This window comes from Chaetura pelagica, unplaced genomic scaffold, assembly GCF_000747805.2.
Source record: "Chaetura pelagica isolate M959 unplaced genomic scaffold, ChaPel_1.0 scaffold12, whole genome shotgun sequence".
NCBI lineage: Eukaryota > Metazoa > Chordata > Aves > Apodiformes > Apodidae > Chaetura > Chaetura pelagica.
Window position 1 is genome coordinate 4,662,822 of NW_009952801.1, and position 23,424 is coordinate 4,686,245.

The 23,424-nt window shown below is 35.2% G+C and overlaps 1 protein-coding gene across 1 annotated transcript in view; it reads right to left on the reverse strand.

The window, feature by feature from the left end:
• The window catches only part of DGKB (diacylglycerol kinase, beta 90kDa), a 294,394-nt gene that overhangs the window by 206,653 nt on the left and 64,317 nt on the right, over window positions 1-23,424 (reverse strand). Inside the window, exons 12-16 of the mRNA XM_009994937.1 lie at window positions 22,699-22,797; window positions 20,635-20,637; window positions 14,058-14,090; window positions 10,378-10,494; window positions 6,132-6,205 (exon numbers count right to left, since the gene is read on the reverse strand). Coding sequence (XP_009993239.1) covers window positions 6,132-6,205; window positions 10,378-10,494; window positions 14,058-14,090; window positions 20,635-20,637; window positions 22,699-22,797 — 326 coding nt within the window. The remainder of the gene's footprint in view (window positions 1-6,131; window positions 6,206-10,377; window positions 10,495-14,057; window positions 14,091-20,634; window positions 20,638-22,698; window positions 22,798-23,424) is intronic.

The window sequence follows — 23,424 nt, forward strand, 5'->3', positions numbered from 1 at the left end:
GAAATATCTCTTCCTTTCTTTTTAGTGCCTTAAATAAAACAGAAGCATAACAGCTGAATTTTAAGTTAAAATGTCCATGTTTTCAAATTCAGCAAAATAAAACTGTCTAGACAATATATGTGAGTATTGAAAGATTTCTCTTATTTTATTTTCTTAATAGCAATGCATAATTTATCAGGCTAGGTGGAAGACAATGGTGTAAGAATACTGAATACAAACAAATTTATAATTATCTCTAAAATTGCATATTGGAACATTTTCTTAACTTCTCAATTATTTGAAGACATCAGCTTCTTCATAAAGCATTGTATTCAAGCACACTCACACAATCTACTGCTGATGCCATTCCTGAGAGAAGTCAATGTGAAATGACTGGTTTCATTTTGCCAGCCTGTACATACCATTGTCAATGGCTGTGATGATGAATAAGCCAGACATTTTACAGTGGATTTACAACACAGTATACTTCCATTTTGTTTGCAGCATTTTATCAATGCAAAAGGAACCTACTTTCAATTTTCTGGTTAGTATGTGTGAATTGCTCCTCAGTGAAGTATAGGATTTACCCTGGTCAAAGGTGCTGGCTAATTTAATTTGTGTAGCTGACCATAAGAAGATCACAAATGGTATTGTTATGAGGTCCCAAAGGCTTAAGAGTTATTTGCCCTGAAGTTTGGTTCTACAAACATACTAACCATCTAAACTCACAATACTGTTGTCAGGTATTTGTGAAATGCTACAAAAGCCTTCTTAATAAAGACGGAGCTAGGCATCTCTAGCCAAAACCCAGAAATCCATCTGCAATAATGAAAAGATTACATTGACTCATACTTGATTCAATGTATACCATTCATAAGGACTACTCGAATATCAATATCAGATCATCACTCTATAATGACTCACTGCAAATGACATATACTTTAAGTTATTATCATATATTTATGTATGCTAGTCTGTGTAAAATTCATAACTGTTGTTTCATTCCCATTCATACATTTTCCAAAAAAAGAGGAAGAAACTGCACCTAAACACTTGCCTTCACACTAAGCTGCACCTAACAACATGACACATGCAAGACAAGAAAATGGACAGTAACCTGGCCTTTCATTTGTATACACACAGCACCAAACAGCCTACCAATTCTGACATGTCTCTGAACATCTTGCTTTCGCATGTAAGGAATGTATTGGACGTTGTCTCCTTGTGACTGGAGATTTATGCTGACAAAGCCATGAGGCTGCATAGTTGGGTAATGCTCCAAAAGACAGCTTTTTGTGATGGACTGCAATTGCATGAAGTCAGTTCTTGAAACTACCACTTGTTGCCACCACCTCCAGCTGGTTCTTACCCCATGACATAGTTATCAATGAACAGTTGTGCCTCAGTAACTATTTGTAGGATTATTTTGTAAATAATATATCTGAATATAGTGTTATATCAAGAAAACAAAACAGATTCAATTTAAAATAGGAAAGTTCCTCTGTTGCCATTTTCATCTTCACTTAAATCATGTCCATGATCTTATTCTTATGAACCTCAAAACAGCTGAAATAGCACAACTGAGGAGACAGAAAATTACAGCAGGGGTGGCCAAGAGGGCTGGGATCACGGTTAAGCAGTTCTGCTGCTGAAAAAAATACTCAAGTGCACCTTGAGCTGAGTTAGACTAACCTACCCTCTAGAGTCATGAGATCATTCCTTTAAAGAGAGAGAGAAAAAAAACCCAAAAACACAAACAAACAAACAAACAAAAAAAAAACTGGCAAAAAAAGTTGCCTACACTGGGGTAAAAGTAGGCCACAGCAGTGCCTTTTGCCAGTCCGGGCACGCATCTTTAGCAAACTAGAGGTGACTATTCATTAAGTGGTCAGTATAGGCTTAATTTAACCATAATGGAAGATAAGGAAGAAGCCAATGACCTCTCTCCAAATTAAAAGAATGCTAGCCATCTTCTTTCCTAAACATTTGAAAAAGGTAATCTGAAGCAGATAACTTTTGAAACTGCTCCTACATTTTGTCTCAATGCTAAAGGAAAGCTTAGAAAGCCAGATTAAACAGAGGGAAGGGAAGAGCTACTATGAACCAAAGTTATTTGAAAACGACAAAGGTCAAAGATATCATCAACCTGTGCTGCACAGACACTGAATGTGGAGTCAGCAGGAAATGTCAGGGTACGGAAGCTGATCTCCAGTGCATCCAACCGCACATTTGTCAAGGAAACAATTGTATAAACTCACCTGCTGGTCAGGCAAATAAATTGGAAAATGGGGAAGTGGAAAACAAAGGAATGAGTATGGAAAAACAACACCATGATTTAGAAGCACTCTTGTGTGAGAAGCATTACCCTTTAGAAGCACTACCTGCTTGTTCTAAGTTCTCTCTGCTGAAATAAACTATTTTGTTCATGATGTACTAAACATATACATTCTGTTCACAGATTATTGAAAGCTGCTGTCTTAATTAGTCAGATCTTAAATGCAGACTTACAGGATTTAACTCTAGGATGAGATGGACACACTGAAATTCTTTTCTGATGAGACTAGCCACACCTGTCCATTCTACATACAATTACTAAAACCATGTTACAGTGATATATCCTGACAAAGACACTTGATTGTGTTTGCTGTGTGCCTACCCAAACTCAAGCTTAATTAAACCCTATTTTTGGTGTGCAAAACTAATCAGGTTTAATTCTAATTTGCTACTTTCTTCTTAATAAACATTTAATTCTATTTCTGTTCTATTTTATTATACACAGATGTATTACCCATTGGGCAAATAATTTAGGTCCAAATAACTGTAAAGGCACTTATGTTTCAGATGATGTGCAATAACTGTTAATCTCACAATTAAGAAGAAAGTAGATCTGGATTATTTTCACAATTTATTATTTTGCAGTTATATCTGAACTACATAGAATTGGTTTTTGAAAGAGAAATCTATTCAAGAACATTATATTCATCACTATACATTCTGCAAAACTCTGGCTTTCTAAAGAATTGACATGTAAACATGTATCTAATTTGTAATTAGATATGTTTGTAGAGAAAGTATTTTTGGTTTTGAATGAACCTTTTCTACATATCCGTTTGTTTCCCCATTACCCCTCTGTTCCAACATTCAAAAATCAAAGCTAAAGCATCTAACTTTTTTTACTTTAGTGATCCTCAGTTCTTTTCTTCTGCACTCGAGAGATTTGAAAAAAAAAAATGCAAAATACAAAGGGAAACAACAGAACATTATTGAGGGAGTGCATTTATTCAACTGGTTGTCAGATGGATGCATACACTCTCTCCAAGATTAAGGGCAATTAAATGGGCTGGGTTACCATATGGCAAAGCATAAAATCTCATACGGGGAACTGTGGGAACACTGGAGTCTTGACAGTATCTGCAATAACCTTTGTGTGCTCAAGGAAAGTCAATTAGAAATCAACTTCATTCACCATGGTCTCTCAAATACAGAAAATCCTAAAACTGAAGAATGGCTTTCAGTAAAAGACAATCTTAATCTGAATGAGTCGAGATAATGAAATTCTCATCTACAAAAATTAGTAGGTTGCGGTTTTGGGTTTGTTTGCCCCTCACTGCTGTGGAAATCTTGCTTTTGTTACAGTTTATCTTCTACTCCTAGCCTCTCAAAATACCTGACTAGATTACAAAATTGCTATAATCAAAACCGCTGACTTGAATCACTGTAACTGAATTTTTCAGACCTTCTTATGTCTTCAAATGTTCTGTGATTTTACTTTTTACAACATATAATGCCCATAAAATTGTGTAGGGGGAATGGGATTCTTCTCGTTCCAGTTAATGACAGTAAAACAGCCAGATTAAAAACAAGACAAATAAAAAAGTTAAGTATAATTGTTCCTTGAAAATGTTTTCATCCCCCTTAGATTAAATCTTCACACTAATATGCACTCTTAACATCTTCATTTTATAAGGTTACTGGTATTGGTATGAGACATTAACACCTAAAAGGCAGAGGGCAAAACTCTTCTCATCAAATAGTCCAAATGTGGGTTTTAAAACTTTTTTGCATCTAATTTTAGATATAACCATGACATATTATCTCCTGCTGGTGAATGACTTGAGATATGTTTACATGACTATGCAGCTGACCTTTTGAAATTCTTGTCCTAACACAGAAATAAGAGTGCAACCTTGACACATTAGTACGCAGTTTAACATTATACTTTCAGTGGTATTTAAGCCAATTTTAGAAGGTTTCATACTTCACTATCCTCAGCTACTGGTGGCTGCCCTAATGCTGCACACTTCATTGTATAATGACACTTAGAGGTAATGGTGTTAGTGAATAAAGTGTGTATAAGGCATTCATTTTTTCAATTCAAATAATTCCTGTGATCTGCATGGCCTCAGCCACAGTTGCATTAACATGAAGTGAGAATTACCAGACTGCAATACGTGAATGGGAACAGGAGCTTGGGAAGGGGGTCAGGTTTTTAAACTTGCTTTCACCCTGGAGAATATCTAACATTAAATGACGTCCCTCATGCATTAAGTCCATTCAGATAGTAACACTTGAGACCAATTACGTGCTGGGAACTGAAAGCTGTGAAACAGGATTTCATTAAATTGTTTCTAAGTTATAACTAACTACATAAGAGCTGCTCTCCAGCCTGTCTCTCGCCTACCTAATTCCAGACTGGATCCCTGATTGACTCACTTCATATTGGTACTATAAAAAAAGTCGAGCTGAGTGCTAGTGCATTATCTTCCACAATGCCCTTGACAAGTCCAGGGCTACCTCACGCTACAACAGTGTCTGACACATGAACGTTCAGGACAGCTCATATTGTTTTGTTGTGACTGCAAAGGCATGTTCCTGAAACTCCTCAGAATGAATCTTTTACATCATTACCTGCCTTTGACACAACTAGTGGTGTTGGCATTGCTGCTATCAAGGTACACCAGTCCAGGGATAACATAATCAGCTCCTAAATGATAACCTGTTCTCTCAGAGGTCTTCAAGTGCAGTTTTGGTTAAATGTTCTTCAGTTCCGAGAATTAATTCATTTAACATCTACTCTATGGGATTTTGCCCCTTTTGTTAGTTTACTTTAAGGGACGCTGTTTGAAAGAAGTGATCTAAGGAAGGCAGTGGGGAAGAGATAGGGAAAGCTGACCCACTTGCAGTCTACTTGCTTGGTTCCAAGCATTAGAATCACAATGCATCACTCCTTATGAGTTTTTAGGTACCCACATCATTCAGTATCATCTGAGTGATCATGTCAGTCACCTTCAGCCTGATCTTGGCCAAAAGACCTTAATTTTTTTTCAAGACTTGAAGGCTAGATTACAGGACTGACATGGTACACTAGCCCATAAAAATTTTGGGATTTATGTGATGATCAAAAATGGTCATATTGTGAACACTTGTGATTCTGAAATACACTGAAAAAACTGCTCAGGAGTTAACTAATTCAGCATTTCTACCTGAGTTTGATGGGTAGAGGAGAAGGAGAATGCTCCTTACCTATGTTTTATCATGCCTTTGATACACTAACATGTAAACATAAACTTAAGCATTTTTAATATAAATCAATGTAATTACTGACTTACATAAAATTAAGCATATCATTAAAATTTGTGTGATTGGACTGTAATACTTTAACTGGATTGTTAAAATGCTTCCTATCTCCTATCTTTGTAGGAAATCTTACGGAGACGCTCGAGAGTGTACTCACTATATCTTTAAAGGGCAAGTAACATGTTAGAAAATGGAATACTGTTTCCAATTTAAATTATTGGCCTGTCTGCATAATTATTACAGAGATTAAAAGAAAACTATTATAACTTCAAAGTTGCAACACAAAATATAGCAACTCACATCTTCATGTAGACCATACAAAACCATACACTGAATATAGCTACTTTTTCTGATGTGAAATGGAACTGCTGCATAGAACTAATTCTAGTTTTATACTAATGTGTACTTCCAAACAGGGCAAGAGAATGTTCAAATGTGAGGCACAATAATATACTTTTTAAAATTTTCTTTTCATATGCAAACTTTTAACATTTATTTTCAAATGTATCACAGAGATCAGAACAGAGAAATAGAGGGGGGGAAAGAAAAAAGAATAAAGATAAAATAAACCTTACCTTTCTCCTTGTTTCCCACCACTTTTAGGATTGACAAAAACTAAAAGTGGATGAGTGCCTGGAACTGGAGTAATCTAAAAGAAGGGAATAACACAGCCACTCATTAATGCTGTGTGTTGCATACATTTTTTCCTATAGTAGACAGAAACCAAAAAGCTTAATGCAAACTCTATGTTATGCTACGTAATCCATCTGGAAACAATTCCGTAATTTGCAATAATCCTTACTTCATTAATTTGCCACAAAAAAAGTGACTTTTAAAAAAAATGCTAGATGTCTTACAGCTGCGATGTCATTTTAACTTAGAAGTCCACTGAAATATTGATATAAATATAGGTTACATCCATCAACAGAGAAGAAAACTTTAAAGCAAGACATGCATGACTGATTCTGACAGTGGAGTAATTTTTTTATTAAAAAAGCTATGAAGTAACTGTATTTTGTAGTGAGAAATGACACTATACCATAAAGGTTCAACTTAGCTACATCAAATTTTAAACTTGATGGAATAATTTTATTATTATTTTTTTAATTACAGAAACCTACAGTATTTGATGAGATATGGAATACCAAACTTTTTTAAAATGTAAAAATAATTAGTTCCTTTAAACATCTTAGAAAGCTGGGAAGCTTAAAGTAGAGGAGAAAACATGTGGAAGAAGGACAAGCTTGAGGAGCAGAATGGAGAAGAGAACATACTGAAGGAAACAGTAACTTCTACCAGGTTTTTAAATTCTCTTCTACGCAGAAAGTCTAACATGTTCACATTAATGTTTAGCTCTACAAACTAAAACTTTTAAGTAATAGCATTAGTCTACATTTCCAGATACTGTAAGATGTGCATATTCACTGCCTTTGCTCCGTAGATATGAAGAACAAAAAAATTACATCCTATGATCTCTAATATCAGTTTTGAAAACATAAAGCTAGACTATTCATATTTAAAATTATCACTTTCAGACACATATCAATTCTACAATGTTTTAAAGCATATTAAGCGGTCAAAGTCAATATCTCCAAAGTCATGTTTTAACCACTTCAGAGATGAAGCCTAGATCATCTCTGTTTCAAAATGATACATTGAAAGGTCTTGCTCCAAATCCTTATTCATAGTTCCTGAAATGACAAAATCTTTTCAGCTGAGGATTTAATAAAAAGTAATTTAAGGCAGAACTGGAAAAACATGATAGCTAAGGATTTTTATAGGCATCCTATAGGCATAGGAATATAATCCTACAGGCATCTGAAAGTACTTTTCTTCTAGAACGAAGTGTTAAGCGCTAGTGTGTCAACTCCATCCATAACTTCACAAAGAATAGATCCAAATCTGTTCTAATATATACAAAAAATAATTAAAAACTCCGGTAAACTTGGTGGAACAAAACCTAGCACAAAAACAACCCAGTATCACATTATAGCACAGTATGTTGTTACACTAATGTGCTATATGTTGAAACATACATCAAATTGCACAGTGTAATGAAGTTTGTCATATATTTAATTTTTATCTACTGTTTTAATCAATTCTAGTTATTTAGCCAATTCCCATGATGTTTGTTCCTGTGAACTAAGTGTAAACCAATGGTGCTCATTGTGACAGAGATGGACTACCGACTGAAATCCCTTAGGACGCAAGTTAATTAATGAGACTAATCCTAAGGTTATACATGATCTATTACTTCCTCTAATTAGAAATAATAATCCTGATCATTATGCTGGTTAGCTAGAAAGCAGTAAGATGAATGTGCTTAACTATGATTAATTGTCTTTAAGTTGTGCAGATCTCCACTGCCACTAAGTTATCTGCTCACTGCTGCCTGATGAAAGAAAGGTTTGCTCTTGATATTTTTCTCAAGAAAAAATAAACTATGAACTTACTTCTATTTTAAATCTTTTATTTCAAAACTTAACCATATTATTACAAGTTGAAGGTTTAGGACCAAAAAAAAAGTGTTTTAACCAGTCTGTATTCCACTGTATTTCCAAAATAAAGTCTCTTAATTAATTTCTTAAAGTTTTTCCAAAACACTTCTCTAGAAAACATAGATCTTTCCATATAATAAACAATGCAACTAAAGATTTACACTATAGTGGTGAACATTTTCAAACCTTAATCTGCATGACTTAGAGGCAGTGACTTAAAGGGTTTGTGTGTTTGTTTTGTTGGTTTGTTTTTTTTTAAAAAAAAGGTAAAAAAAATGAGCTAAGATAAAGTGGTGAACCAACTAGACTTCTCCCATATTGAAAACAAAGGTCTAGCATGAGGATTTGATGGATTTCTTTGATATGCTACCTTGACAACTTAAATCATTGACAACTGCAATTCACATAGCAAACATGTTTCTGAATAAAAAAGGTCCCCAAAAAGTCACTTTTTTTTTTTTCTTTCCTCACTTAAGATCATGTTTAAATGAGACCATGCCAGTAAAATCAGATTATTAGAATCAGACTAGCATGCTTTGGCCAGACACGGGAGAATTAAGAGTAGTATACTTTTACCAGCTACATATATGTTTTGCTCCAGACCATCTTTAGGCAAAATAGTAACATTAATTAACAGTTCTATTTACAGAATCTTACATTTTTGTTGAAATAGTTCCAAAACTATAAGATCTGTAAGTGGAAAAAAAAAAACACTTTAATAATCTCTACTGTTCCCAGTATCCTTCAAGATCCACTCAGCCTTCACAATGATCAGGTTATCATTATTGATACCAGCCAAATAAAAAAGTAATAGTTGGTGCTAACATGGGTTCCTCTTACTTGAATCAAATTTTACCCAACAGAGAAAAACAAAGACTTCAAATAATCAAATTACGGTCATCACTGCAGCATTATTTCTCATGTTATCACTAAGATTACTAGTATTGCATTGTGCAGTACATGATAGATCTGGCATTACAGAACAATAACAAGTACTTTAGAAAACACACCAAATCCATCCAATAATTATTCCATCATCTTAGTCCCCGCTCTTTCTTTCTCTTCTCCTTAAGTGACAATAAACTAAAGCAATGATGAACCTTAGGCTTTGGATTCACGACGGAAAGAGAAGACAGAATGTAACTTCTGGATCATACTAAAAATCTTACTATACTATGAGCATAAGCAATCTAATGCTTGGAGTAAAACAAAAATTCATGACACATGGTGCTGCTACAGAAAGATGTCAAATATGCTCCTCTAGAGCAGTCAGGCTCACTGAAATGGCACCATTATCATCTCAAAGTTAGATAACTCACATGTGCTTCCTTTAGCACCAGTTTATTAGTCACACAGTGACTGTTTAGACAGGACTTGAACTTTCTGTCAATGACCACTCCAGCCTTTTGTGTTGTCATAACATGAATGTTTCCCTAACCTATAAAGATGAAACAATAAAATAAACCTTTCTATCCTGACACAATTAGGTATATAATAAAATATTTATGAGGTATATAGTATTTGATACAGAGTAATGCAAAACTACATTACAGGGTAATGTAAAATCTTTTACATTTTTCTGAACCTCAATGGCAACACATTAAAAGATACAGAGAACAGTCAGCTCTGTATATTAAATGATTATCACATTATCACGATGATCAGTTAAGTCCTGAGGAAATAAAGCAGCAGCATCATATATGTGAACATTGATTTCAATAAAAACTATTCATATCTCAAGGGAAAGTTCAGGCAGAACTTCTGGCATGCCTCTAGGTAACCTGTCTAAAATAACATTAAGTCATGACACTCAAAATATTTTTCTTGCAAGCAGCAAAAAACTTCCATTACTGAAACCACCTTGATTCTCTCTTTAATTTTCATGTGCCAAATACACTACTTGGAAATACCTGGATAAATAACATCCTTGAAGTCTGCTCCATCCATCTATTCAGTAACAGGTCCAAGTGAGAAGAGTGAACAGTTATCAAGACAAACTCAGATTTATAATGTAAATTCACACAATGCTGCAAAACAGATACTAAAACAACCGAGTTCTGTTTCAATTCTGCATTACTAGTGTTTTATAACTAGTTTTCCTTTGTCTGTAATACCTTAGGAAGTCCTACCAATCACCCGTGAAGCAGATCTGCACCACTGAATTCCTGTACAGATGAAAGAATTCATGTATTTTTAAATATGTACAAGTAAAATAGTAGAAAAGTGACCGTGTAGGAAATATATCACTTTAAGGACTGTTCACTCAATCATTGTCTTCATACCTACATGTATCTCCTTAAAATTAAAATAAAAATAATCACACCTGAAGGCCTTGTCCATCTACGGTGACAGAATTTGCTCTTTGCATTTTATTCCGTTCTCCCAGTTTGTTCATTTGCTGGGGGCAACTCTTTTCTTTTTTCACTGTTGCCTGTCTTTCCTTGAAAAAAGAAAAGGAGAAAACTGAATATTTTACCACATTATCTAATGCTATACAACTGTAACTGAGATAGTGCCTCCTCAGAGCTGTTTTTTGACTAGACGGCAATGTCAGATTCTGCTTTAATGAAAATGAGATCTCAGTCAAGTTATTACACAATGTCTGGCCACTTCACATAACATCTATCTATGTGCCTGGACATTCCATACTGACTAGGCAATAGATGGATGAAAAGTGTGCAGTCACAACACAAATTGATGCAATGATGTGAAAAGATAATCTGACATTGCCAGGATGGCATTCTGAAAGTTGAAAGCCAAGCATACAATATACTTGACTGTGTAATAAGAACATTGATAAGAGACCAGTAATTTGTCAAAATTTCTTGCTAACTGCTAGCAAAGGTTGGATGCTTCAACAGTACTTTACCACTTTGGCAAAATATACCTGTCCTAAATGTACCATAATCAATTGGCTGAGTGGCCTTTTATAAAATATGTATTTTGCATCAGAAAGAAACCAGAATCCACATCAGATTCTAAGCCATTGGAAACTGTTGATGCTGATACACAGCACAAACAGATGGTTACTTGAAAGAGGAAAGCTCAGAAGTATGTTGCTGTAATCATATTTTTAACTGTTGTCAAGTCACTTCAGAGAACTTGGAATGAAAAATGTCCTTGCTCTTTGTATCTCATTACTCCTATTTATAAACTGCGCTCAGCAGGTCCTTCTAGGTTGTCCAAAAAAGCACCACAAATTAAGACAGCAGATGTTTATCAAATAAAATCAGTGTCCCTAGTCCCAATTGCACCCCAGTCACTTTCATCACTTCACGAGTGGAAGGAGGCTTTAAACTAGTCAGGGGAATGTGCTGGCACAAAGCTGCTGCACTAGAAAGCAGTATGAAGGACACCGTTCCACCTCCCTGCAAGTGCATGCAGTAAGCTGTTCATTAAATGCTACCAGGTTACCAGGCCAAACCCATCTCTCTGCTACCTCTGATAAAGCCTAGAGGGCCTGTAATAGCAATTAATTCATGCCACTCTTTCTGGAGAAGTTTAAACTGGTAAGAAACATTGACACAGATTCTCTGGCAGGAAGGGAGTAACACATCTTAACCCATTGCCTTCTAACACAGATGTGGACCATCACTGTTTTTTTATACCATCTTCAGTTTCCTTAAATTTGAAGACTGATGAAGTCTCAGTCCAGTCCTGATGCAAATAGGGGTCCAAATCATCCCAGGCTGCCTTGTGTAGCAAGTGTTTTGGGGAACTGTGACAATCTGATCACATTTCTTGTAAAAGGACTGATAAACCTATGCAGAAAACCCCCCCAAAACAACCAAACAAATAAAACAAAAAACCAAACAACAAAAAAACCAATCAAACAAAAAACCAGCACCAACCAAAAGAAAAACCCATAAAACAAAACAAAAACACACAAAAAAAACCCCAAAACAAAAAAGCAAACAAAAAACCTCAAATAAACAAACCAAAGAAACCCCAACAAAACACCCAACAAGGTAGTCTACACTGTTTCCTGTCTGCAGTGAGATTCCCAAAAGATTAGGTAATTGAGCTCTGGTATGCTTTGAGTAAACTGACCAGTTCAAAAGGAGGTTCAATAGTCTAGACTACTATATCCTTGCTTTAAACAGAAAACAGTAAAAGCAATTAGAGCTCTTCATCTCAGCCCGAACATTCAAACACAGACAGGCACTGTCCATAATGGTGTTCATCTGCAGTTTGCCCGTGGCTCCAAGTTGGGTGGGAGTGTTGATCTGCCTGAGGATAGGAAAGCTCCACAGTGATCTGGACAGGCTGGATCGATGGGCCAAGGCCAGTTTTATGAGATGGAGAGCTAATTTTTAAGTCTAGAAAAATGTTACATTAAACAATATATTTCTGATAGTTCAAAGCAAAAGGCAAAATAAGGGAACTGATTCAGCACACCGAGTGTATGCATTTAGAGAGGTTAGCAGAACACTGTTCAAAGGAGGCATACTTATAAAATGTGGCACTAAAAATCTTCTTACATGTTTTATGCTATTACTTAGAGGAAAAGTAGTCATATACTGCTGAGAACTCTCTTTATATAAATGATGCTTATCACAGTGCCCAATCCTGCTGTTATCAATCATTCACCAGCTAAATGCAGTAACAATTACCTCAAGCAATGTTTTGGATATTGTTGGTTTTTTGTTTTTTTTCCAGGATGCTATAGACAGCAGCAAATACCCACAGCTGGCCCTGGCTCTTATGACTGCTGCATCAGCAACATTCCTCCAAAAAAAAATTCTAATACCTGACCCATAAACAAAACAATTGCTTGATTCACAAAGACCACAGCTTTGTCCATGCAGTGACTATGCAAGATTAGGCCATACACCTCACAAAATATAAAGGAAAAAACCCTATATTAATTTCACAGAATATATATATTTATAGAAGTATAAAAATGTGTTTTGTATCACCCATCTTATATGAATGCAATATCAATGTATGTTACCGCACGTACCAACCATTTTCTGTGAAACATTTCTAAAGACGCCTTTTAAGAGTTTTTAGATTTTCTAGAATTACATATGTTAGAATTTTTAGGTATGTGCCATATAAGTGAAGACCTGATTTACAGTTTGCATGAAATAATATAATAATAAGCATCTTAATTCTACTGAATAAATCTATTAGTGGAACACAAAAGGATGTACTATTTGTTGAAAATATCTCTTAAATATTATTGCACAGATAGTTTGTTTTGTGTATTAAATAGAAAGCTGGCTTTCTAATCCAGTTGTACACGACTGTCTTTCAGGAACTGTAACATTACAAAGTCGTCCACAAGTGTCAGAAACTAAACAGTGTCATGTTTATGAGACAATAACAGTTTAATAGAATCACCTGTGGATATCAGCCTACAAATTCTAGCAATGTTAAGACAATTTTGACACGCATTGAAGAAATGGTTTTACAAAGTGCAAAAATTTATTTTTCAAAGGAAGAAATGCATCTACAACAGTTGTGTATCTTATTAATTAAAGCATACAAAATGATAAATGTGACAGTGAAACATTTTGTTTAGTGGACATGCATGACGTTGACAGAGAAACTGAATATACTGAATATAGCATTTTAAAAGCTATTGTACATTTTGATGGCTCGAAGAATCAAACTTGTCTGTTCTTTTGGTATATGCCAGAACACATACTTTCAAAATAGTACTTAACACAACAAAAATTTTTCGACCCACTTTTGGACCTCTATGACTTTTTTTCTCCCCTTGAGCTCCAACTTTGAAGTCAATATCCCTTAGCTGGAGCTTCTACCCTCAATATTGCTCCAGAGAGCACTCACTGTCTGAGAACTATTCAATTGTATCTATCACTTACTCATCCAAATAAGAAAAAAAGAAATTGTAAATAAGACAAGGCCTTTCAAACAACAACACAGAATACCATGTTTTAGTCCAGCCCCAAAATGCACTTTCATAGCAAGCAGAATGTACAATATCATGACTCATTAGTACTCGTGTGTACACAGATGCCTCCCATTACGCACCTCAGGGAGCAAACCTCCTGAAGTGGGTAGCGTCTGTTGGAAAAAGAGAACATTAGGCTGCAACACCAAACAGCTGGGACAGCAAGGGGCATGGAGGGAGCGCTCCTGAGGAACCTTACGTTGCAGCAGTTGCACTTAAAACTTACCTGGCACTTTCTTTTTTTTTCTATATATTTGCATACTCTGGAAGGATGCGTGGGATCATTTTATCACCAGATAAAAATATTAGAAAACCTAAAGGGTACATATTATTTTGGACAGTAAAAGAGATACTTGGTACCTGGAGAATATATATTTTTTTATATTTTGCAAGTGTGGGGAACGGTCCATCTTCTCTCCCCCACATAAGACTAAACAAAATGCCTTTCAAGCCAGCAAAGCAAGAGTAGCGTCTTTTTATTGATTAAGCCAAGGACGGACTGGAACAGCCCCTCTTGCTCTACTAGGTAAGTCCACATCAAGAAAACAGCATAAGGGTTACGATAACTGGCAGAAAAATAGACAATAGGTTAAAGATGCCTCTGACAGAGCACGTACCTGGCCAGTGCTAATTGGCTAATTTGGACAGTCGTACTTTCTCGAACAGTGATCTCTGATCTATAAAAAAAGGGCAAGATCGGCAGGCCACTGCTCTCTGCCTGCCTGGGACAAGACCCTGCTGCAGTACCTGAACCTGCCTGGAACGCCAGCCCCGCTGTCCGGAGGAGCCGAGAGGGAAGGGGGTGCTGCCCCGTGCCCGCTGCCCGGAGAAGCGGAAAAGGGAGGCCGCCTGTGTCCACTCCCCGGGGACCATGACTGCCCAGCCTAAATCAAACCGGACCAAAGTAGGAGCCGGGCTCAACTCCTACCCTTTTACTCCTTTCATTTTACACCTCTCCCTCAGAGTGTGCCTTTCATAAGACCATAGCACCTTTGAATCCCTTTTCTGATATACACCTAGCCAACCTCTCCTGAACCTTGATCCCTTAGTTTGCGTTAACCCATAATAAACCGATTAATTCGTAAACTAAACATTGGTCTCAGTAACAAGTTGTGAGCGTGGTGAGAGGGTACTCTAATCTACCCTCTAAGATATGGTCCTGCAGTGGCCGTTCCTCCGTGAGAGGCGAACGCCACGTGTGACCCTCGGGCTCATTCACAAACCTCTCCACATTGGGCGGGGAAGTCGCGGAAATATCCTGACAGCTGCTAGCCCCCGGTACTGGCCCGAGACAGCAAGTCTTTGAGTCCTCATCCAAAGTGACAAGCTATACAACCCTCACCCCAGAAAGTACTACTTTTCCTTCTTCATACAGAGATAGAGCATTTTCCTTTACACAAAATATTAAAATATCACAGATGTATAGTAATTTATGGCTTACTAAATAGTTACCTCTTTACATTTTAACTGCTGACAGAATCCAGTGCCAATGCAACAAAAATTGTGGTTTTTCCCTTCACCTTTTCTTTTAAGCAAAGTGCAAATACATTTTCTGCATTATTTCATACATATCTGAGATTATTTAAAACAATTTATTTAGTCCATTAAATAATAATTTATTTAGAAATTAAATAAGATTTTAAAGCCATTAGTGAATGGCTAATACCATTACACAACTAGTTAAGTAAGTACTGAAAACCTGAGATTATTTCTGTATGAGAACGACTTCTTTTATACAATATGCTTTCAAATGAGGTATATACCCTAAAGCCAGCTGGTGAATGGGGCACATAAGAAGAAAATAAAATTCTATGTTAATATGCATAAACTGAAAAAGTTATTTAAAAATATAATCTTATTTTAGAACTCAGAAACTTGAACTTAAAAGATAGTCATCAGGAGAATCTGGTTACAGAAGATGAGATGGAATGCACAAAATACCTCCTAAAGGTATCTTTAAGTCTTCACAGGATGAAGGCCATGGAAGTTTAAATATGTGACTTGAATACCTAACTGACACTTTTTTTTTCAGGAATTTGGAGGAAGGTTGCTCCACAATTCCTTGAAGCTATTTTGTTTAAAGACACGGGAATCTCCAGGGGACGCAAAAACTATAATATGCAATTCAGCGTTAGAATAGGTACTCCTATCATTGACTCATGTCATTTTGTAAACCTATGTGGTATTCAAGCCCTTGCTTACAAAAATTCCATTCTGTGCAATTTATATCCATAGTTGCACAACAATCAACAAAAATCAAAGATTCAGATATCCTGGGAACAGATAAAACTCTACCACCACTACTCCAAAAGCCGGGGAAGCAATCTGCTTGTGACATCTAACACATATCACATTCAACTCACTAGGATTTAGCTATGCTAAAATGTCTTGAAAACTTACTGTATAATTTTTTCCACATTTCTAGATCTAACCCTGTGCACATAATCAGAAGGGCCAATATTAGAACAGTACACCATGCCTTCTTCAAAGCTTCTAGAGCTGTAGCACAACATCCAGCTCTACATCCACGGGCTGAAGCTAAAAGTCATCCTGTGGACAAGATTAGTGACTGATTCACTAGCAAAAATAGTGAGTTGTACAAGTCCATACTATAAATGAAAGTGAAGGCTTCTAATTCATCTAACAGCTGTCATGATAGAAACATTTGCAGCTAAAACAAAAAGAAATCACATTATGTCAATCAGAAGGAGGTATTTTGTCACTCGTAATACCAGGAGACAAAATACCTGGAAAAAGAGAAGGCTGGAATGGAGACTATTTCATTTGAGAATAACTTCCAAAATTGCAAGACTGTGCTGAACAAGAAATTGCTACATGGTAAGTTTATGTATGTATTTTGTGTTTATTCTTCAATAAGTCTTAATAAAGATGTAAAAAATCACACACCAAAATCACAACCAAGTATTTCTCATTTAGCATGTCAGCCTTGGTTCATTTAGTTGGCTGAAGATAACTTGCCTTATACTTTGCACCCATTCAATATATGCCTCAATATGCACCAACTCTAGGGCCCAAGACTTCTAATGTAATTTGCAACCTAAAATGAAAGTGGGCTATAGCAGGCATTTATCCACATTGTTCAAGAAAGGCAAAAGAGTTGGAAAAGAATTTTGAAAATTAAAACATGTTAAACTCCAATGGGAGAGGATCTAAGGAGTAAACTTAGGGACAGACAGTAGTGATGAGTTGTGGGCAGGCAACTAGAGATAACTTAAAATGATTGAATAGCTGCCATTACAGTTTATCAGCATCTTATTATTTTAACATTGAACTGTGTTTGCTGAACAGCTAATTAGTTAGGAAGATACATTTTCCTCCCGGGCAATTATTAATTTCCTTCTGACTTCAAAGAAATGAAAAAGCTCTTAGTGTAGATAAGCACACCATTATACTTCAGGTCTCTTTTAGATTCTCAGAGAACTGAATCTGCAACATGATACATAACTGAATAGGATAAAAAGTGTTTTGTTATGTTTTTTAAATGTTTCAATTGCTATATCATTACCTAATATTAAACAACCAGATTTAAATTCTACCCCAACTGAAGTATATGTATTCTAATAACCAGGTTTTTTTTGGTAGTATCTCTCTTCAGAAACTGAGAATAAAGCTAATACTCAACTTCAAAGGATTGAGTTGCTCATAAAGATGCTTACACACTGCACTGATTTCCTGTGCTTCGTGTTGAACTTGAATTCAACTGAATTAAAACTGATCTCTACTATAACAAAAACAGAAGAATAATTTTAGGCTTAAAAACCGGAAAAAAAGGATTAAGAAAGCTCAGCAGATGCTAATTCCCTTTTTTTCTCTCTCTACGTCTCTGCTTTCCTATGTGAGCAACACTTACCCACCTCACAGGAAAACAGCATTAGTAAAACATTATCAGACATTGGAAAACATCTATTTAACTGTTGCAATTATAACACACTTATTAGCTATCCTATCTAGTCTCTCTAAATACTGATAGTCAAAATTCCTGTACAATACTTTCATTTCAGTTATGTATTATTTTTTGCTAGCATCTCAACACATTTGCTAGATTTACACAAAAGTTTGAAGCTACAGATCATAATGTATATTGTTCAGCTGCACAGGGCATGTTGCTTACCTAAAATATTTGTAATCTGCTGTGTGTACTAAGTGTCTAACTAGAACTACTTCTAAACAAATTATATATGAGCATTTCTGTTCTTGTACAATAAAAGGCCAAACCAACCCAAAGGTTGGACCAGGTGATACATGAGGCCCATTACAACCTAGCATTCTACGATTAAATCTGACCCCAATCAGATACATCTGCTCCCTCCTCTAAAACATATAGCTGTTTAAATTTCAAAATAAAATCTTGAGTGAATTTGACTTATAATGGTATTTTATATTACATATATAAAAACATATTTATTCTCTGATGTATACAATTTTACATTTATATTCTATATTTATATAAATAGAATTTATGTTTAAATCATTTTGTCCTAAAAAGTTAATAAGCATCTACACTACACAACAGACAACTTCATTCATAAGAGAAAAGAAATAAATGTCAGTTACTCCAAACTTTTTATCATGATGACCAGAATGCTGAACAATAAAGCTGAAAATCAGATACAAGGAAACACATACAATTTTAAATTTTAATTATTTAACTTCTTACCTTCAATACTACACCAGACCTTCCCCTGTTGAATAAACTGATTACTATAGAGATTGTTTTAAGTGCCATATATTAGCACTCACACTCTAATCAAGGTACTTAGTTGTAGAATAAAAAAATTATGGAATGCATTGTAAAACAAACAGTTTTAATTATAGTTTTTAAAACCAATGTTAGAAACTAAGTTAAAAAAAAAATACTGTAAAATTCAATAAACAATAGGAGAATCAAAATTGTCATACCTTATGAAATAAATAGGTATTTATTAAATAGTAGGCTTTTACTGGTTAGTTTGGCTTTACCCAAGACTATATCCATTTTGATGGGAAACAGAAAAACCTAATTATTCTACAACAAACATAAATATGAATTAGAACATCCTATGTGTTCATCAATGAACAGAGCAAAGTAAAGGCTGGCATGAAATGAAGAAGCCAAAATGTATGTTAGCATTTTTCCCTTTCTGTTTTATAAAGCAGTGGGGGCAGAGAAGCTGTATCATAAGAAGAAATCAATCTTTTTTCCTCACTACTCACTCATCTCATTCCAATACCCAGGTTTTAACCTGGTTATGATCTAATTCTGTACTCTTGGTAGGCTAGGATTCAATTGAGTTAAAGATTTTTAAACTCACTGCCAGTCAACCTTATCATGAACTTTCATTATGTGCATGTAATTAATTGAGTCCAATGAACAATATCAGCACTGAGTTATAGACTTTTTCCCCCCAACATATAATTAGAATATAATTACCCACAGGATATCAGAATGATGCAAAACCTTTCCTCTAAATGTGCCCTCATTAGGAAACAAGTCTCAATGTACATTTATTCAATCAGTATGAATTAATTAAAACGTTACTGAAATAAAAGAGAGTAACATTAAAGTGTATCTGACATCTATTAAAAGGCTATCACTTGAGATCTGCACACACAGTTTATAACAAAACTCATTTAACTTGAACAAAAAAATTCACTGTACAACAAGTCTTCCATACAGTAAGCAGAAAATTAAAAGGACTATTTTTAAAATTGACAGACTACATTTTACTAAAACATTTAAAGGTATTGCAGTGAGATATGAAAAATCTTAGTAAGGCATTGAATCCAGCCATCCATGTGACTTTCCCCGTGGTTTCTTTTTCACCTGAGAATGTTGCTTATAATATTTAGGAATAACATCTGACAAGATCCACTTTGTGCAGTTTTGAAGATGTGAGTCCTCTTATTTGACTTAGGGCAGCTAACTTTCAGATTACCAGGCATTTAGGTTCTCTCTCCAGCCATTTAGAGAAAGGACAGCAAAAGAGGGTCATGCTATTTTAGAGGCATCTCTCTTGTGTCTAAAGAGACCCTAAATGAGTAATTTAGAACAGTCACTTGAGCTGAGGTTTAGGAGAGAATGAGCTATCACCTTCTGTGATATTACAATCAGGAAAGGTAGGTTTTAAAAATTTATTCTACACAGCCACAGCAGTGATTTTGGATATTGATGGATACCTAGGAAATGGAAAAACTGAGAGGATGTGGACCTGAACAGTAACTTGCAAGTGAGAGACCAGTGGTAGCTCCAGTATAGTCCATGGTTCTGGTGAAATGCAATTTCTAAAAAAAAATTATTTTCATCTCTGCAGAAAGAGCTGAGGTTGGACTTCACAAGAACTGAAGAAATGAGACATGCTGGATGAGAAAGGTAAAAATATGAAGCTCCTTTGCTCCACAAAAGAGAAAATATAAGAATTTAACCTGTACTCTTAGAAGAAAACTTACGAGAAAGCATATTGGCCTGAGATTGACAGTTTTAAGGAAGAAGTCTGGACTTTCAAAGTTAATATGGAAGGGAGGGCCAAAATATTTAGGAGATCAAAGATACAAGATTTTTCCTCTTCCTATTTTCCCACAACTCCTACAAGTTATTCTACGGGACACAGACATAACGTTCTTCTCTGATACCTCAAAATACCCAAATACTAAAAATACCTGCTACAAAAAGCATGGTGCAAAACATTTATCTGCTTTCCTTTGCTTTTCAGATATGTAGCATTGCAAGAATATGATTGCTCAGCTGATTACTGAAGCTAAACGAGTGTCCTAGGTGGAAGACTCTTCCATTTGATATGTCTGAACATATAATTTCTATGAACAGATACACTTAGTATTTAATCCTTAGAAAATTTTGACATGGATATATTCCCTGATTTTGCTGTCATTATTGAGAGTCCTGGCATTACATACAATGAAGCACTACATTCCTTAAAAGGAATCCCCATAACAGGAAATGGGAGAAACTAATTTAAAAATCACTAATACGTACACTGTAATCAATCATTCCTAGGAGGAATTCCTATTAGCTAGAACACTGATATAGTATTTGTAAGTATATACAGGATTTTAATGCATTTTTGGAAAAAATTACTAGATGAATATATATACTACAAAATTATGAAGTTCCCATTAAGTAACAGTAAAACATATTTTCCATTCCTAACAATATGCACTGTGCTGAAAAACATGTTTCATGTTACATTATTAGTATGTAATATTGAAACATGATTCTGATACAGGAAAACGTATTTACTTCTGCTTATGCCTTCAAAATTTGCAGATAAAACAAACCTATTCAAGGGTGATTTGACTCTAGAGTAGTTTTATATATCCTCTAAACAACTTAACTAAACTCCAGTCATGGAATGAAAACCGTAATTCCTCTATACCTCTTCCTCTCCTGAAAAGAAAATGGAGTTACACAAATATAATTGAAGATGAAATTTCATGCTGAGGCTTTATTCAGTTCATAAGAATTATAAACAATAAATAACAATAAAACAGAAATGGCCCTGTAACAAAATAGTAATTTATACGTTAAATTTTAAAGTATGACCTAAATTTCTGAAAATCAAATAATCTACAGCAGAATGTAATCATCCAACAAGCTTACAATAACAATTTAGAATTATTATTCAGAACATGTCCAGGCAATATAAAAATACTATTACAGACAAACTACAAAACTACTCAGGACTTTTCATAAATACTAAAAAATATTTTATAAATATTAGAGCCAGCTTTCCGTTGCTTTACTTTCATTAAAAGCAATGGAATAGTCCCAGTCTACTCAAGTAGACGGTCGAAATCTAGCATGCATCCCTTAGCAGATTTACCACACAGCTGAAAGGATTATCAGGAAACAAGTCATTTACAACAGGTATGAATATTATTCTTAATGATTAGAAATAGGTTTAAGATTAGAAGGCATAGTGTCTTATTTTTACATCCCTACCAAAAAATCCCTCCTTCTTAAATTCAAGAACTTCTTCCTATTATTATGAAATAAATTTAGAGTAAAAGGACCACATGTCTGTTTTGTTGCGAGTATGATGATGCTATGACTTTCATCAGCACAAAATATCTAATTTAATATATGAATTCATAAGTTAATTCCAAAGCTCTTTTTTAATGATAAACTGCTCAGCTCTTTTCTATACAACCTACACATAGCTTGCATTTTTCTTTTCATTGAATTGAGTTATTGTTTTTGTGGATAGAGAAATTTACTGTCCACTACTGCAGAATAAAATATACCATAATGTTGATGCATAGCTTACTGCAAGACCAGTGTCATCATTCTAGGTAACCTCCGGCTTAGATCAGAGACCTCAGCATTGCAGATATACAATATGCATCCCAAGCAAAAACTGTCCATAAGAATAACTTCATTATTCTGGGAAGTTGGATCTATAAAATGTAGAAGTGTTCTGCCTATACAGTTTCTGGTAAATACAGTCTGAGTAAGTGATAAAACCTGAGTCAGCTTCAGTTATAATACGCCCTGCAGAAAGTTCATTCTCACATGAAGGAAAATGCAATATGCAGAGGATAAAGCACACTTGAACCTATAAACTCATCAGTAAGGATTACCCATTGTGTTTAAGGTTCACACAGTTTTGGGAATTTAGCAAATACTCTGGCAGTCAGCACCAGCACTGTTTTAGCAGTTATCTATGAGAGAGGATCATATCTGAAATAAATACATGGACAACTCACCAATACTACTGGGCAGATGGATGTGGGTGGTAAAATATGGTCCTTCAAAGGTCCACAGTCACATTCAGGTTTTAGATGTGAAGCACATTTGTTATGCAGCTATAGCAAGACAGAAAATGAAGATTCAACTTAGACATTTTACTACTACAGTCTAAGAAAATGGGGCATTCTGGAATGGTGTGAGTTTAGATACACTAAATTTACTAGATGTTTACTAAATATTACTAGAGCTGTACAGGGAAAATTAAACACAATACAGTGGAAAGTTTCTTAGGATTGACAAAACCAATGAATTTATACTGAAGTAAAGAACAGTCGATCAAAATATTTTCCAGTATGGAGATTGCATGTGTGGTCCAGCAGACAAAATGAGGACACTCCACGGCAGTACAGTAACATCAGCATAGTGCTATTGGTGATCAAAACCTTCATTTCAGAAGGGAGCTTCTTGCACTGAGCCAGGAATTTCTGTTCTACTACTAGTGGCTGATCTAGGGTAATTCAAGGCTGCTTTTGGCATTATAATTCTGTCTCCTACCAGAAGCTGATAAAGTCAGCCTTTTAATTGGGATGCTGCAGTATCTAAGAATGTATATATATGAAATATGATAATAAAGTAGGAATATTTAAGAGCTTTAAGCTGTATTGTGGAAATTTTGGTCTTGACTGAATCAATGTTCAGATATCACTGACTGCTGAAGAACTTGAATTACTCTCCTTTCCCTA